The sequence below is a fragment of the Bombina bombina genome, chromosome 8 (genome assembly GCF_027579735.1).
Source record: "Bombina bombina isolate aBomBom1 chromosome 8, aBomBom1.pri, whole genome shotgun sequence".
NCBI classification, from domain to species: Eukaryota; Metazoa; Chordata; class Amphibia; order Anura; family Bombinatoridae; genus Bombina; species Bombina bombina.
The window spans coordinates 179,100,937-179,118,581 of NC_069506.1; the positions used below are offsets into that span (position 1 = coordinate 179,100,937).

Sequence of the window (17,645 nt, forward strand, 5' to 3'; positions counted from 1 at the left end):
ATGAATGTGACATATTTCTGGCTGTCAAGGTGTTAAAATACAATTAATGGACACAGTAAAAGGACTTAGTGCGGTTGAGACTGGCCTTAGTTACCCTTTGTCTCATTCACCTTTTCTTCCTGTTCTATTCAAAGCAGAATATTCCAGTCAACATATATTTGGGTTGCACGTAATTCTTTAAAGCAGAAAACTTTTGCAATACTGTCTGTTTCCTTTGTTTCAGAACAATGTTTTCTCTGTTTCATCTTCCACCTTTGGCACTCATGATAAAATGATGTTATATCCACCTGTTATTATATCAAACTCATTTCCAGACTTCCTTGAATAAACAGTCATGAACAACGTCTGTATGAGCTTTTATTGACAGACATAATGTTGATAACACTACAGCATACAGTATACATGAGTAACATGGCACTAAAGAGAAAGATTAATAAACTGTATCTGCAGTGAATAGGGCCAATTGCTCTGATCTCCAGGATGAGTACTGCAGTGTGTAACAATCTAAAGGGTGTCTCGAAAAGCTGAAATTAGGAGCCATGTGATGTAAGCATGTTTCATCACCAAGCTATACAAGGCTACCGGTTTTCATTAGATGACTATTGTATAGGGCATCTGTGAATGCTACACAGAGTTCTGCTGGGAATATTATTATGGCATAGCGACAATAGCGTTGCCAGCTGTCCTCTACATAAATATTGGACTACTAGTGTATGACCTGGAGAAAGATGTTGGTGGGGTCGTAATCAGACCTCAGATTTGATTTGATTCTCTACAGCTCTTTTTGGCTGTATCCCCATATCAGCCCTCAGATCAGGCCTACAACTCTATAGCAATATGCCAGAATCAGGGTTCAGGCTGGATGTCATCTGGTATGCTTCCATATATTTTACTGGTCTGCCTGGCTAATCCTGGATACCTGGTAACTCTATATACCAATATAATGAGTGTTTACCAGATCCAATGTGTATGTCCGCAATTAAAAAAAATCTCCATATCCACATTAACTTCCTGAACAAACTCACAAAGCTTCTATTAGAAATGATTCCCCTTGCTTTAAATGGACCTCTATATCATGTCTACAGCTGCTTATGACTTGGTATAAGGATACATTCAGTACATGGCCTATTAATAATATTGCAAGCAGGACATGAGTAATAAGAAGAAAATGCATAGCTTTGTGCTCTTTGGAAAATATTTACAAATAAGTACTGTTTTACTGTGACCCTATTATTGTTTATTTATTTATTAATATCATTATTTCTTGGTAGAGTGCCAATACTTTCAGAAGCAGGTGCATTATACCATTTACAAAAAGACAACTAAATAATGATGAGTGGGTAGAGGGCACTGCCCGTTAGTTGCCATCTGATTTTGCTCACCTTGATGGTTACAGGACAAGTTGGCTTGCAAACTTACATACTAAAGGGATTACAAGGGTAACTGGTGAGAAAAGAAGATGGGTCTAAGGTAGGAAAATGGAGAGATAGGTTAATATACGATATATGTAACCATAGTGTGGCACTATGTATTTAATATCTAGTGTTAATGGCTCTGAATACAACTTATGTTTTCCTTTAGATCCCAAGTGTAGCTTCTAGAACTGGTATAACATATCCATCTTAAATACGACTATACATGTATCGGCCGTACCAACAAGAAAAGCCAGCAAAATCTATTTGAATAGTTTGCACTGGGTGTATCAAGTTATTAGACTAGAAAAATCACTTATCAGTCACACTATAACCTATAACCTGCAGAACTCTCTAGTACAATCATGGAGATAAGGAGATGTACTTTATAGACACTTAAAACCTCTTTATGCTGACAACTACGTACAACTGTAAAAGCAAAGCTGAAAAAATAGCTGATTAAATATAGATGTGGAAACTGCAGTTTGGTGGAATTTTATGCTATTTATAAAAAAATATCAGTAGGTGTTTGTAGATGTTTTTCTCAAATAAAAATAAATTCATCCAGCCAATAGGACTTTTAATGCATAAAACATATTAGCTGAGTTTATTATCTTATCAGCTATATCCAAGAAGACTGAATAAACATTCAAATATGAGGAGAAACTGCACAAAGGTACTTAGCCACACTGTGACATGGGATAAGGGGACAATAAAAAAACGGCTAGCAGCTCATTTTCACATTAGTTTGTCTTACATCACAAAAAAAGTGTTTGTGCGCACGGGCCAAATTGACACAAAATTAAAGATCAACAAAACAAGCACAGATGAAGTAACATAATAAACTGGAAGATGACTTCTCATTGTTTTCTTTGTAGCTATGGTGATAACAGCCATTGCAGAACTCATCCAAATCCTGCAAAATAAATAAGGAATACAATAAATAATGAATAAATAAGTAAATCAATAAGGAGAAAACACAAATAAATACATAAATACAAGCATTCTATAAGCATTTTGAGAAGGACAGTCTATGGGGCTGATTTATCATGCTGCGGATGCAGCAGTTTCCGCGGGAGCCTTCAGGCTTAGATTACAAGTGGAGCGTAAAAATAATAGTGCTATGGTGCGTTAACATCGCTGGAGTGCAGACCGTAGTGCTTTCCTTTTTACTCTCATATTGAGAGGAAAATGTTAGCATTTGAGCAAAAGCGGAGGAATAGACTTCTGTGAGGTGCTTAAAAACTCAGCTCCTGACTCGTGCGCGTACAAAGAAAAATGTTTTAAACGATGCTGATATTTGCTTCTACTGTGTTTTAAGTCCCTTTGCAGGGGTTAAACTCACAGTTGTGCAGGGTCGATGTTCTTGAAATGACATGCTCTAACAAATTAGAGTAAGTAATGTTTTGACAAATATGGCCCTTTAAAGGGACATGAAACACATTTTTCTTTCTTGATTTAGATAGAGCATATGATTTTATGGGACGTTTGCTTAGGAGCTGGACCATTTTTGGAGCACTATATAGCAGCAATTTTGTTATCCATGTGCAAGAGCGTTAGATTCCAGCACTATTTCCTGCCCTGTAGTGCTCCAGATGCCTACCTAGGTATCTCTTCAACACAGATTACCATGGGAACAAAGCAAATTTGATAATAGAAGTAAATTGGAAACTTTTTCAAAATGGTATGCTCTGCCTGAATTGCAAAAGAAAATATTTGAATTTCATATCCCTTTAAAGGGACAGTGTACACCAATTTTCATATATGCGTGTAATAGACACTACTATAAAAAAATGATATGCACAGATACTGATATAGAAATTCAGTATAAAACCGTTAAAAAACGTACTTAGAAGCTCCCAGTTTGGCTCTGTTGAAAAGGTTATCTGGAACACCCATTGAAAGTGGTTGTATAGCAAAAACAGCAGACACCCCCCCTCCCCCTTCCTCTGCATATGAAAAGACTCTTTACACAAACAGGAGCAAGCTGGAGTAGGTATACATCAGTATTCTCCTGAAAGTTTGGGGCTTGGTTAGGAGTCTGAAATCAGCGCAATGTTATTGAAAAATAAGCAAAACTATAAAAAAAATAAAAAAAAACCTGTATAGGCTATATAAATGGATCATCTACAAAACATTTATGCAAAGAAAAATCTAGTGTATAATGTCCCTTTAAGTGCTACCTTTCTACCTTAGGTTTTCTTGGCTACAAATATAGCTGACTCATTATTTAACTTAATTTCCACCAGGACTACAAGAAACCATGTTGCTGCTAACTTTTTTCAATTACAGCTTGTTTCTTTTGCAAGAAATATTTTTCAGTTCATGAACTTAAATGAATCTTAATGATTTCCATGTGATACTGTTTTTTTACACCCACACTTGTATCTGATTCTCACAGAACAGCACATAAGAAACACTGTAAAAAAAAAAATAACAAGTAAAATATATCTTAAAGATTAAGAGCCAGATTTTACGAGTGGAGCACTAACAGTTACGCGCCAGCAATAAGGGGTATATCACGGGTGTTTGCACACGTCGGGTTTTCCGCTCGTATTACAAGTTGAAAGTAAACACGATCACTTGAGCGCAGTCATGATTTACAATAGAATGATTACAGCGTCCTCAGAGCTCTGGTTAACTGTTTTGCAAAACAAAAAAGTGTCACAAAACAGATAAAAAATACATAACAAAGTAAAGTTGCTCTCATAATAAAACCATCTAATAAAAAATATTTTTTAAAAATGCAAAAATAAAGTTATAAGGGCTCCAAGATATGAGGTCTCAGCTGTTAGAAAAAAAAAAGTCAGGCAAAGGACTTTAACATTTAGATACATACATATACATGTCTAAATATGTATGTATATATATATATATATATATATATATATATATATATATATATATATATATATATATATATATATGTGTGTGTGTGTGTGTGTGTGTGCGTGTGTGTACATATGTATTTATATGTGTATATATGTATTTACATATACACATATAAACACATATATACATATGTATACATATATATATACATATATAGAAGTGCATTGGAGCCCTTTGCAGTTAAGTAAATAAAAACATGTAAAAAACATATTTATGTAATATTCATTTTTAATAAACATGTTAACTATGTATTTACTGTAAATATGTCAGATTCCAATGCTCTGTAAATAGCAGAATATGTTCTATGTGTTTATAAATAGATATTCATATATATATATATATATATATATATATATAGAGAGAGAGAGAGAGAGAGAGAGAGAGAGAGAAATATTTATTTAAGAATAAATAGAATATATTGTAGTATGTGAAGAACATTGGAATGTGAAATATTCATATCTTCATGTTGAGTTAGCGCACAGGAGAATATGCGATCGGGATTGCGTGAGTGTTGGGTGTTCTTCCAATTTTTTGCTACATTGACTTTTTGCGCTCGTCGGGTTAGCACACGAGCAAAAACAGTTTACTTTCAACTCATAATACAAGCGCAACCTGACAAGCACAAAAAGCTTACTTCTAGTGAAGTTATCCCTAAAGTAGGAGCTTTAAGTAATCTGGCCCTAAAGCAGCTATTTGCCCATTTTATATATGGGAATAGTGCAATGCTAGATTAATCCCAAAACATTCATAATTTAAAAAAAAAAAAAATATGAACATTTATCAGCAGTGGCCTTAAGGTAAAATGCAAATGTAATGTCTTGTGAATCATTGCTGTGAATCAGATCAGAGGTTTTGAGAATAGATTTCTGTAGGATACTTACTGTCACCTTTTTTATCCAAGTGAAGTCAAATGTGATTACACAGGAACTGCAGATAGAAAGAAAAAACAAATGGGAGGGTTACACACTACATCACATTTATATGTTTTAAATTAATTTAAATATTTTTCATAACTCCCAGTATTTAAAAAGTCAAAACCTTGGCTGGATGTAAGGGGTGGGGTCTGTACACTACAGCTCAGTAGCGGGTGGTGTTTGGTGGCCTGGGGAAAGTTGTTGGAATTCTGGGGCATGGTTCAGACAATTGAAGGAAAGTGGGATTGCACTCTTAAAGGGACATTGTGCTCACAATTTCTTTATCATGTATAAGATGTTATTTTGCATGAAAAAGGTTGAAGGGGTTTTAAACAGTGCTCCTTTATTAAAAAAATTATATATATATATATATATATATATATATATATATATATATATATATATATATATACATATATATATGTGTGTGTGTTAAATCAACATAAAACATAAAAAGAAACAGATTGTGTTCAAGAAACAGCAAACAACTATTTTTTTTCATTGCTAAATGAGCACTTAGCCACTGCCTGCAGCTAGATAAGAGCTACCACTGCCAAACTTAAGTTCTATTGTCACATGACCCCCCCCCCCCACACACACACACACAAACCTTCACTGAGCATGGACATAAAATGTATCTATGTTATGGTTATTCCTAGCATCACTTCAAATGAAAATCTACTCCTTTGCCTTTCTGTAGAGACCACCTTGTGGGGCATTGACAGGAAGTAATTAAAGAAATACTGAACCCAATTTTTTTTTATTTCATGATTCAGATAGAGCATGCAATTTTAAGCAACTTTCTAATTTACTCCTGTTATCAATTTTTCTTCGTTCTCTTGGTATCTTTATTTGAAAAAGCAGGAATGTAAGGTTAGTAGCCGGCCCATCTTTGGTTCAGCACCTGTTTACAGCTTGCTGATTGGTGGCTAAATGTACCCACCAATCAGCAAGCGCTATACAGGGTGCTGAACCAAAAATGGGCCGGCTCAGAAGCTTACATTCTTGCATTTTTTAAAAAAATACCAACGAGCAAAAATTGATAATAGGAGTAAATTAGAAACTTGCTTAAAATTGCCTGCTCTATCTAAATCATGAAAGAAAAAATTGGGCTCAGTATCCCTTTAACATTGCACAAATGAAGTCCTTATTTTAAGTTGAAGTTCTTCAATCTCTAAAATCCCCAGAATGTTAATATTTAGAATTACTTTCAATGGGGAATCTTATTGTTTCATAAACACTTGACAACAATCTGCCTTAATTCTCCATGTATATGTTGTTTTTTTAGTTTACAAGAAAAAAGAGAAATTAATAAAGTCATTGATTTGGCACACATGTATTTATTGAGAAATTCTGATATATTATCACAAACATATATTTGTTTATAGTGATCTGCATATTTGTAGTTTAGTTAAAGGACCATTAAAGTCAACATTTTAACAACACATAAAGGGCTAGACTATGGGTGAAGTGCTAACAGTTAAGCACAAGCTAATAGGGGTTTATTGTGGGTGTTTGCTCACGTCAGGTTTTTTCGATTGTATTACAAATTGAATAAAATATAATCGTTTGAGCGCAATTGAAGTTAACAAGCGTCAGGTTAGCGTAACCTCAGAGCTCTGGTTAACTGTTTGGCAAAATATAAAAGTGTCACAAAACACATAGGAAATGTATTGCAAATTACAGTTAATCTCATAATAACACTAACTAATATAAATTATTAAAAAAAATATATTAAAAAGTTATAAGGGCTCAAAGATATGAAGTCTCTGGTGTCAGAAAAAAAGGACAGGCAAAGTGTTTTAAACGGACAGTCAAGTCCAAAATAAACTTTCATCATTCAAATAGGGCATGTAATTTTAAACGACTTTCCAATTTACTTTTATCACCAATTTTGCTTTATTCTCTTGGTATTCTTAGTTGAAAGCTACACCTAGGAGGTTCATATGCTAATTTTTTCGACCTTGAAGGACGCCTCTGCATTTGAGAGTTTTTCACCACTAGAGGGCATTAGTTCATGTGTTTCATATAGATAACATTGAGCTTATGCACGTGAATTGAGCACTGATTGGCTAAAATGCAAGTCTGTCGAAAGAACTGAAATAATGGGGCAGTCTGCAGAGGCTTAGATGCAAGGTAAAACGTGTATTATTATAACTGTGTTGGGTATGCAAAACTAAGGAATGAGTAATTAAAGGGACAGTCAACACCAGAATTGTTTTGCTTAAAACGAAAGATAATTCCTTTATTACCCATTCCCCAGTTTTGCATAACCAACACTGTTATATAAATACACTTTTTACCTCTGTGATTACCTTGTATCTAAGACTCTGCAAACTGCCCACTTGTTTCAGTTGTTTTGACAGACTTGCATTTTAGCCAATCAGTGCTCACTCCAGGGTAACTTTACGTGCATGAGCTCAGTGTTATCTATATGAAACACATGAATTAATGCCCTCTAGTGGTGAAAAGGCATTCAGATTAGAGGCAGTCTTCAAGGTCTAAGAAATTAGCATATGAACTTCCTAGGTTCAGCTTTCAACTAAGAATACCAAGAGAATAAAGCAAATCTGGTGATAAAAGTAAATTGGGAAGTTGTTTAAAATTACATTCCCTATTTAAATCATGAAAGGTTTTTTTTGGACTTAACTGTCCCTTTAAGGGATTATCTATCTTTTAAAACAACAAAAATTCTGGTGTTTACTTTCCCTTTATTATAGAGATACATGCATATACATGTCTAAAGATATATATATATGTATATGTTTATTTGTCTGTACAGATGTATTTTTACAGACATAAATACACGTATAAACACATGAATACATATCTACACAAATATAGACATATATATATATATATATATATATATATGTGTGTGTGTATTGGAGCCCTTTGCAGTTCCAATGTTCTGCACATAGCAGAATATGTTCGAAGTATTTTTAAATTAATATTCCTATATATATGTATATATATATATATATATATATATATATATATATATATATATATACCCATATATAATTATGATATACAGTAGGTATACATATATATTTGTGGAAAAAAAACATCATATTATATATATATATATATATATAAAAATATATATAAATATACATATATATTTATACTGTATATATTTATATATACTATTATTATTATTATAATATATATATATTATTTTTATGTATATATACATAAAATATGTATTTATAAATAAATAAAACACATTCTGCTATGTGAAGAACACACTTTTTTGCTCCATTGACTGGGGGAACATGTTATCATGCGCACAATATTCTAATTTTCTTTTTTTAGGCACATCGGGTTAGCGCACGAGCGGAAAACAGTTTACTTTCAACTTTTAATAAGAGTGCTACCCAAAGCGCACAAAAAGCTTACTTCTAGCGGAGTTAACACTCTCGCAGTAGCATTAACCAGCCACAATAAAATTGTGCTCCACTTGTTATCTAGCCCAAAATGTGATTGTATGTGATGCACCTGATTATACAATTAGGCTTTATGGTATTGACTAAAGTTTAGACAGCATCTTCTGCAAATTATTGTATGAGTCAAAAATAACCCCTGACTGACTTTCCTAATCCATTTATTATGGTATTTGCTCGCCATCAGTCTATTGGGCAGTAAATAAAGCAAATCACATGCTGCCCTATTAAATGTGCTGCTATGCAAAAACATCTTACATCCAAGCTAGTTATCTCAAATGAGAATTAAACTTGACAGCTTTGTGAAATTGGCTGTAAGGAAAATATCTGTGTTAACCACAAAATGAATAAAACAGATGGATATATAATCGCAATTTAAATGATGGCCACATGGTGGTGTTCTTGTCTCTAACAGTGAAAAACTGCTGTTTTTTCTTTTCTTTTTTTTTTTAAATAAATGGTAGATTAAAAAAAAAACATCAACTAGATCATCTTATTATTTCAACACATTGTCTAAAAATTATATTGCTTTTTAGATTTTAAGAGTTTAATAGTACCTCATGATAAAGTATTAGTATGAAGCATATCTCTTTTTTTTTTTAAAGGGACACTGAACCCAAATTTTTTATTTTGTGATTCAGAGCATGCAATTTTAAGCAACTTTCTAATTTACTCCTATTATTAATTTTTCTTCATTCTCTTGCTATCTTTATTTGAAAAAGAAGGCATCTAAGCTTTTCTTGGCTTTAAGAACTCTGACAAGCACTTTTTTATTGGTGGATGAATTTATCCACCAATCAGCAAGGGCAACCTAGGTTGTTCACCAAAAATGGGCCGGCATCTAAACTTATTACATTCTTGCATTTCAAATAAAGATGCCAAGAGAATGAAGAAAATGTGATAATAGGAGTAAATTAGAAAGTTGCTTAAAATTTCATGCTCTATCTGAATCACGAAAGAAAAAATTTGGGTTCAGTGTGCCTTTAACTTGAAATTAATTAATATTTGTTACAACTGATGGAACACATATTTATGTGTTAATAAGTGTATATGCACATATTAACACATAAATATATATGAATATAAGCATATAATTTAAAAAAAAAGACCGGCACCCTCCTTGACAAAATAAAACATATCTTCTTTTATTGGTCAGATTAAAACAATCAAGAGTACAACCGTCAGAGCACGTCTGACATGTTTCGGCCTTACAGCCTTAATCATAGACGTGCCTGAAACAGGCGAACAACTGTTATTTAAAATCAAAGCTGTGACTCTATTGGTGAGTCTTAATTAACAATTGTGACCAATTACCTTGGTTATGAATTCTGCTTACAGAGTTAATTTAACCCTTGATAAACTTTCTACACTTTGTAAATAGTGTTACTGATACATCCTAAACTGTAAAGATGAATAAACACATAAACAAATCAACTACCTACTTAATATTGTTTTATTAAATTAAAATATATTGTTAGATATAGAACATAGGGTGTACCTATCTTGCAAGATATAAGCTAATACATTTATTTAATTAATCTGTTTAAGAGGTCTCCAAATAAATGGATTCTTGCTAAACATTTGTAGCTATTGCTGCTACTTTTAATTTGAGCTCTACCTCCTAGAGCGTGTATATAAAGCGATGTTATCTTCAGCAATGTGCTATAGGTGCGCTTATATGCATAAATAATAAAATATAAATTATAAGTTAATGGTGTATAGTCATTTGGGAGAAAAGGGGAACTACTGTGTATGGTTATGTAGTCAGTTACTAATTTTGTGCGCCACTATCTTAGTTGGTATGTGAGATCAGATGCCCATATACATATACGGTTGATTAAATATTTCCTACCAGTTCTATGTTAAATGTTTGCATATATTGTGTATTATTATTGGTTTTGTATGTTACTGTACCCTATTGTATCAATGCAATGTTTTGTGGTCCCAGGACATACTTGAAAACGAGAGAAATCTCAATGTATCCTTCCTGGTAAAATATTTTATAAATAAATAAATATACAGTATATTTACTGGGAACGCACAGTTCCCATAGACCGCGATGTAAAGGCACTTTTCAGTGCCAACTTTACCCCCAAAATAGTGCAGTTATTTTATTAAAAAATAAAGATGCTACAATTTTTATTTTTTAACAAAATACACACCACTGTAATTTGGGGGCATTTGGTGCACATTTATAAAATTAACCAGAGATCTGATCTCTGGTTAATTTTATAAGCGCTAATTGCTACAGAGAGCTCACGGTAGCAATAACCAGCCGCTTGTAATGGCTGATTATTTATTGTGCACCCGCAAATGGGCAAATTTGCTATAAATTAGCGCTCCACTTGTAATCTACTCCTGCCCACATGAGTGCACTGGGAGTGTGCACATAGCATAAATTAAATATTAAAAAGGATAATGCATCTTATTTTTTTTAAAACACTTTTCATGGCTGGAGCATGCAATTAATTTACATGTTCCTTTAAATATATAAACAACTTTCCAATCTATTTTTATCATAAAATTTGCTTTATTCTCTTGGTATTCTTTGTTAAAAGCTAAACCTAGGTAGGCTCATATGCTAATTTCTAAGTCCTTGAAGGCAGCCTCTCATCTCAGTGCATTTTGACAGGGTTTCAAAGTTCATGTGTGCCATATAGATAATATTGTAAGTCAGCACTGATTGGCTAAAATGCAAGTCTGTCAAAAGAACTAAAATAAGGGGGCAGTCTGCAGAGGCTTAGATACAAGGTAATCAAAGAGGTTAAAAGTATATTAATATAACCTTGTTGGTTATGCAAAACTAGGGAATGGGTAATTAAGGGATTATTTTAACTATATTTTTAAACAATAACAATTCTGGAGTAGACTGTCCCTTTAAAGAGACAGTAAATTCAAAATTAAACATTTAAAGGGCCACTGTAAGTAAATATTTTCTATGCCTGTTACTAACTAACTACCCCAAATACGCTTTTTATCAATAGCATTTAATTAACATATCCCTACTGTATATCAGAAATCTTGTCTGCAAATTTAATTGTTTTCCAAACCCACTCCGTGGGTATCCTTTGCTCTGTACCAATCCGTTTACAATACCTAGGTTTCAAAATGGCGCTTTAAACACAAAGTTATTGGTTTAAGTATTTTGAACATGCAGTGCTGAAAATAGTGGGCAGGATAACGTGACATCATCGGATATAACTTTTAGAACGTTATGAAACTTCATTTTGGAGAAAATATAGGACAGTAGGTTTTAATTAATGTTTATTAACTTTAATATGTTAGTTGTTTAGCTTAAAAATTATAACAGAAAGTAATCCTTTAATGATTCAGACAGAGCATTCAATGTTAAACAACTTTCCAGTTTACTTACAAAATAGAATAAGCTGCTTATTGGTGGCTGAGCATATATACTGTTCACCCAATGTGTTCAGCTAGCTCCCATTATTGTTTTGCTGCGCCTTCAACAAAGGATACCAAGAGAATGAAGCAAATTTGATAACAGAAGTAAATTGGAAAGTTGTTTAAAATAATATGCTCTATCTGAATGATAAAAGAAAGATTGAGGTTTTTATTTACTTTTATACAAAACAACCATCATACTTTAAACCAAAATAACAGATAGAGAAATACTTTGATACAGGTTACAATAATTGTATTACTGTAGTTTGAAATTCTCAATGGAAATAAAAGTCCAAGCCAGCCATACCTCTGACATCCAATCTGCAGTCTACCTCAGCTTCTCCTAAATCATTAATGGCCTTGCAAGTGTAGGTACCAGCATCAAAAGGACTAGGTTTGCGTATATTCAGAGTGAGGACCCCTTGGTTATGCTTCATTAGGAATTTAGGATCATCTCTAATCTCCATTTTATTTTTCAACCAGATAACTTTAGGCTGCAAAATAAAGAGAATCATCATTTACATTTTTTTTTATATATTTTTTTTACATCTATAATTATACAACATTTCATACATATTTACATTGGGGATATAAAATACAAAAATATTGACAGTGTATTCTAGGAAAGGGGGTAGAGAAGGTCCTGGCATTCAAAAAATGTAGCAAATGTTAACAGATTAGTTTGTTCATTTAGAATTTCGATTATTTGTACAACATTCTAACATTTATTTTTCTAATTATGCAATATTTGAATTAGAAAAATTTGAATCAAGTGTATTATTCTTCAAGTGTAGTATTTGAATGATACAATATTCAAAATAGAAACATTCAAATTGATATATCTGTAACTATTATGTATCAATTTACTTAATTCCCTACCACATGAATTATTGAACTTCTGAATAGTATTTGTTAAGTCTAATGTTACATTAGAAATTTCGAATGTGGATATTCGATCTAATTATAAACATTTGAAAATGAAAGTAACATTCTAAGGGGCCGATTTATCAAGGGCCGAATGTCCCCTGATGTCCCTGTTTCTGTGCGAGCCTTCAGGCTCGCCGGAAACAGCAATTATGAAGCAGCGGTCTTAAGTCCCGCTGGTCCGCCTGCTCTGAGCGGCGGACAGCAATCAAACCGATCAGATACGATTGGGTTGATTGACACCCCCTGCTAGCGGCCCGATTGGCCGTGAATCTTCAGGGGGCGGCATTGCACAAGCAGTTCATCAGAACTGCTTGTGCAATGTTAATGTGCATTGCTAAATCGGCCCCTAAAACTGGAAATATTATTTGATTACCAGATTTTAATGGATTTTTATTCTTATCTATATTTGATTGCACAAAACAAATGTCCACAGGACTATTCGTTCTACCAAACTAATTACGTTTTCAGCATATTCGCCCATCCCTAGTCCTGACAGGTATGTATAGCATGTATCAACATATAAGAATACTATGATTATGATTATTAGTAAAATCATTATGATTATTTTTTATCATTAACTTGTATAATGCCACAACATTTTGAAGGGTACAGAGATAGGAGTATACAATGACAAGGATTTGTGATGAGATACAAAAACATAAAGAAAATGTTATCACCCATTATTAAAACAAATTTTATCCAATATTGGACAGGTTGGTTGGCATTGATCTTAAGTATTTACCTATTTAATTGCTTTGAAATATGGCAAGGGATTAGCAATATCCTAGGTAATAGTGTTTATTTAGTCTCTTGTATTATGAAATCACAACTAATCTTAATCTAATGTATAATTGAATAATGTTCATTGTAAATTTCTTAACAGTTGAATAAGAATCTACTCCATGTTAATTGATTTGTTCTTAATTGTTTATATTCTGAAAAAAAGCAATAAAAAAGATACAAATACATAACAAACTAAATATATCTAGTAAAGGAGCAATAGGGTCCTGCTCCGAAGAGCTTACAAAGGAGGATATAGGTTTTCCAAGGGAGGATGTATAGATAGAAAAAACAAGGGACCCAAGAGAGAGCCTTGCAGTACTCTTACTGAGAGAGGCAATGGAATAGAGGATATGTTGTTAAAGGACACTGTAAATGAGCGGTTTAAGATATATGAAGCAAACAGGAGACAGCTGTGTCTCGGATGCCAAAAGAATGTAGGATTTTTAAGAGGAATGGTTGTCAACTTTATTGTTAATATTATTATTAGGTATCTGTAGAGCACCAACAGATTCCACAGCCATATAAACATAGGCGATATACAAGATAAGATTTACAGGGATCAAATGGGTAGCTGGCCCCGCCGACAGTTGCACTGTTGTAGTCGGCTCTTATGAAGGTGAACTACAAACAGCTGGGCTCATAGGCTTACAGGAGATGAGCAGTGGAGATAGGAAGGTTAGTGTAGGTTGTATGCATCCCTGAATAGTAGAGTCTATAGGCAGCGCTTGAAGCTTTCAAAACATAGGGGAGAGTCTTGTGGAGCGAGGCAGAGAGTTCCATAAGATGGGAGCTAGTCTGGAGAAGTCTTGTAAATGGGAATATGAGGAGGTAACAAGAGTGGAGAAGAGTAGGAGATCATGAGCAGAACAAAGGTGACAGGATAGAGAGTATCTGAAGACAACGTCTGAGATGTAGGGGGGAGTAGTGCATTTAAGGGCTTTGTATGTCAGAGTGGGAATTTTGTGTTTAATCCTGGAGGCAAGAGGAAGCCAGGGAAGGGATTGGCAGAGAGGTGCAGCAGATGAAGAGCGACATGTTAGGAAGATGAGCCTGGAAGAGGCATTCATTATGGATTGTAAAGGAGCTAGGCAGCAGATAGGGAGACCAGAGAGGATGGAGTTGCAGTAGTCAAGGCAGGAAAGGATGAGAGAGTGGATTAAAATCTTAGTTGTGTCATGTGTAAGGAAATGTCTAATTTTAAGAGATGTTTTTAAGGTGGAAGCGTTAGGCTTTAGCCAAGGACTGAATGTGAGGAGTGAAAGAAAGATCTGAGTCAAGTGTGACACCAAGACATAGGGTAGAGTAATGATGGAGTTATCAAAAGTTATAGAGAAATGAGGGGGGTAAATATTTTGGGAGAAGGGGGGAAATAAGGAGCTCAGTTTTGGAGAGATTTAGCTTGAGGTAGTGAGAGGATATCCAAGATGAGATATAAGAGAGACAGTTAGTGACACAGTGCAGAGAAGTAGATTTGGATGTTGTTGGCATACAAATGATATTGAAACCCATGGGACTTTATTTAGGAACCTAATGATGATGTGTAGATTGAGAAGAGAAGGGGACCGAGGACAGAGCCTTGTGGTACCCCAACAGAAAGTGCTAACGGGAAATAGGATGCCCCAGAGAAGGTTACACTAAAGGTACAGTTAGACAGATAGGAAGAGAACCATGAGAGAGCTGTGTCGCAGATAGCGAAGGATTGGAGGGTTTGGAGCAAAAGAGGGTGGTCAACAGTATCAAAGGCTGCAGACAGATCAAGGAGGATAAACAGAGAGAAGTGGCCTTTGGATTTTGCTGTAAGTAGGTCATTGGTAACCTTAACAATTGCTGTCTCTGAAGTGAAGGGGGATAAATCCAGATTGCAGTGAGTCAAGGAGGGAGTTTAATGTAAAGAAATGGGATAAACGTGCATGTACTAGCTTTTCAATGAGCTTTGAGGCAAGAGGGGTTAGGGAAATAGCAACTGTGTCGAAAGCAGCAGATAGATCTGAAAAAAATAGTAAACATAGAAACATAGAAACATAGAAACATAGAAACATAGATATTGACGGCAGATAAGAGCCATAGGCCCAGCAAGTCTGCCCCACCTTACCTAACAGTATAAACTATAGAAACATAGATATTGACGGCAGATAAGAGCCATAGGCCCAGCAAGTCTGCTAGTAATATGAGTAGTGTCCCTAGGCTTTAGTTGATAGCAGATAATTTGTTACTTTAGTAAGAGCAGTTTCTGTTGAGTGTTTAGGGCAGAAACCAGATTGTAGGGGATCAAGTAAGCAGTTAGTTGAGAGAAATTGAGTTAGGCGTTTATAGACTAGCCATTCCAATAATTTGAGGGCAAATGGAAGTAAGGAGACTGGCCAATAGTTAGTTGGGGTAGAGGGGTCAAGCAAGTGCTTTTTTAAGATTGGTGTGATTGACACATGCTTAAATGGATTAGGAAGTGTACCTGTGGCGAGAGACTGGTTAAAGAGAAGCGTTAGGGCAGGAGTTAGAGACGCATAGAGAGAAAAGATGTGATGGATAGGGTCAAGTTGACAGGTTGTGAGATGAGTAGAGAATAGGTGTAGTAAGTCTTCTTTCTCTGTTACAGGAGGAAAGTAACAGATAGTTTTGTTCATAGAAGAGGTAGGTAGGAGAGCTAGGTTTGAGGGGTATAGACAAATTTATTTTACAGACCCACATTCAGTTTATAATGTAAGGCCTCTATAAATTAAAAACTGCAAAGGCTGTAAGTGAAAGCTTTAATTTTAATGACCATATAGGGGCTTATTTATGAAGCTGCATTCCTACATTTGGAACCATTGCAGTGTATGCTCTCTCATGTAAGCCTGTAACTGTAACTGTAAAAAGGAGCAATTGTAAGATCTCCACCATATCATATTTATCCCTGACTGATCAGAAAGGGGTAGGATTTCACAAGATCTATTGTGCAATCTTAGATTCCACCAGCTGATGCATTACCGATAGTGATTGCCCCGGCAGACATGTTCCATGTCTGAGAATTTGCCTAGCCAAAACTTCTTACATATACTCCAAAATGAACCAGAAAAAAAGAATATTTAGTCCAGTAATTGTTTTGACCTCTGACACAGTGAAATTATTAAAAAACTGTTATTAAGTTGCTGACTGTTCATTTTTATCACCATTATTTTTATCAAACAGCGTACGTTGTATGATGCCTTTGCTTTGTTCTTGATAATATCCAGTAGTTGATGCACAAAGTCAGCTTCAAAGTACCTTTCTTCTATATAACACATGCCAGGGAAGTCTTTGAAATGTTACACTCATAAATGCTTTACTTGAGCACATAAAACCATTTTTACAAGCTGTCTATTATGAGATTTAATGCTCTGGGGCTTGCAGGAAATATAAATATAACTGCCAGCTACTTGGGGAAATATTTTTTTCAGTTTCATTTACATTCCTACAAAGTCTGCAAAATAAGGCCTAGATTTAGAGTTCGGCGGTAAAAGGGCTGTTAACGCTCCGCGGGTTTTTTTCTGGCCGCACCATAAATTTAACTCTGGTATCGAGAGTTCAAACAAATGCTGCGTTAGGCTCCAAAAAAGGAGCGTAGAGCATTTTTACCGCAAATGCAACTCTCGATACCAGAGTTGCTTACGGACGCGGCCGGCCTCAAAAACGTGCTCGTGCACGATTCTCCCATAGGAAACAATGGGGCTGTTTGAGCTGAAAAAAAACCTAACACCTGCAAAAAAGCAGCGTTCAGCTCCTAACGCAGCCCCATTGTTTCCTATGGGGAAACACTTCCTACGTCTGCACCTAACACTCTAACATGTACCCCGAGTCTAAACACCCCTAACCTTACACTTATTAACCCCTAATCTGCCGCCCCCGCTATCGCT

At 34.7% G+C, this 17,645-nt stretch overlaps 1 protein-coding gene across 4 annotated transcripts in view; it reads right to left on the reverse strand.

Annotated features, from left to right (window-relative positions):
• Positions 1 to 340: 340 nt before the first annotated feature.
• The window catches only part of MYBPC2 (myosin binding protein C2), a 199,812-nt gene continuing 182,507 nt past the window's right edge, over positions 341 to 17,645 (reverse strand). For all 4 annotated transcript variants that reach the window (XM_053690757.1, XM_053690755.1, XM_053690758.1 and 1 more), the window contains 3 exons: positions 12,374 to 12,560; positions 5,186 to 5,231; positions 341 to 2,328 (listed from right to left, as the gene is read on the reverse strand). In XM_053690757.1, coding sequence (XP_053546732.1) covers positions 5,221 to 5,231; positions 12,374 to 12,560 — 198 coding nt within the window. In that variant the 3' untranslated portion in view covers positions 341 to 2,328; positions 5,186 to 5,220. The remainder of the gene's footprint in view (positions 2,329 to 5,185; positions 5,232 to 12,373; positions 12,561 to 17,645) is intronic.